Below are 1170 nucleotides of genomic sequence, written 5' to 3'. Positions count from 1 at the left end.
CTGGAAAAAAAAAAAAAAGACTTAATCTCAATCTCTGTCTTTAGATCTAAGCATTTCCCCAGCCAACATAGGGGCAAAGGCAAAATGAGTCTCATCCAAGGAGAAGAGTAGGGGCTTTTCTGGCCATGATTAGCTGTCATTAATGACATACAGTCATAGCATTTCTGACTTTGGAATAGTTCGTTGGCTTGGTGCTATAACAACATGATGAATTCTGTAAGTATGAGATGGAAGGAATCATCTGCAATTACAGAAAATATCATTGAATTACACATATGGAATGAGAGATTCCAAGTGTGGGAAAGGCAACTGTAAAAAAATGCCACACCCGTGGCTAAGAGTATAAAAGTGCCCCAGTCTAGCAGATGACATTCAACATCAGAATCCTCTCACTGTCAGCCAGCTGAACTCACATCTCCTGCCAACATGTCCTACAGCTGCTGCTCTGGAAACTTCTCCTCCCGCTCCTTTGGGGGATACCTGCGCTACCCCAGCTCCTCCTGTGGCTCATCCCACTCCAGCAACCTGGTCTACCGCACTGAGGTCTGCTCTCCCAGCACCTGCCAGGTGGGCTCCTCCCTCCACACTGGCTGTCAGGAGACCTGCTGTGAACCTACCAGCTGCCAGACATCCTGTGTGGTGTCCAGACCTTGTCTGACATCCTGCTACCGCCCGAGGACCTCCACGCTCTGCAGTCCCTGCCAGACGACTTGCTCTGGGTCTCTGGGTTTGGGGTCCAGCAGCTGCCATTCCCTGGGCTATGGATCCAGAAGCTGCTACTCAGGGGGCTGTGGATCCAAGGGTTTCAGATCCCTGGGTTCTGGAGTCTGTGGCTTCCCTTCCCTGAGCTATGGATCCAGATTCTGCCGCCCAACCTTCTTCACTTCCAGGAGCTGCCAGTCATCCTGTTACAGACCAACATGTGGATCTGGCTTCTATAGATCCACTTGTTGAGGGTCCAGACATTTTGAGCAATATGTCTAACCTCTAAACAGAGAGTTCATCATCTTTATGATCTTCAAGAAATACTATCCAGTCAACTTTCTTCCAGCCAGAAAGTATTGGCCAAAAAAATGTCCCTAGCATATATTTAATCTCATTGGATGAATTTATAAAATTAGTGGAATTAATGAAATAAATTGTGAGATAAATTAATGGAATTTATGTTAA

At 46.6% G+C, this 1170-nt stretch overlaps 1 protein-coding gene across 1 annotated transcript; it reads left to right on the top strand.

Moving 5' to 3' along the window:
- Positions 1-426: 426 nt before the first annotated feature.
- Positions 427-954, top strand: LOC112909493 (keratin-associated protein 13-1-like). The gene has a single exon (XM_025985446.2). The coding sequence runs from the start codon at positions 427-429 to the stop codon at positions 952-954; it is 528 nt and encodes a 175-aa protein (XP_025841231.2).
- The last annotated feature ends 216 nt before the right edge of the window (positions 955-1170 follow it).

The sequence above is a fragment of the Vulpes vulpes genome, chromosome 15 (genome assembly GCF_048418805.1).
Source record: "Vulpes vulpes isolate BD-2025 chromosome 15, VulVul3, whole genome shotgun sequence".
Lineage (NCBI taxonomy): Eukaryota > Metazoa > Chordata > Mammalia > Carnivora > Canidae > Vulpes > Vulpes vulpes.
Note: the sequence above shows the minus strand (reverse complement) of the source record. Positions and strands in the feature narration are given on the sequence as shown.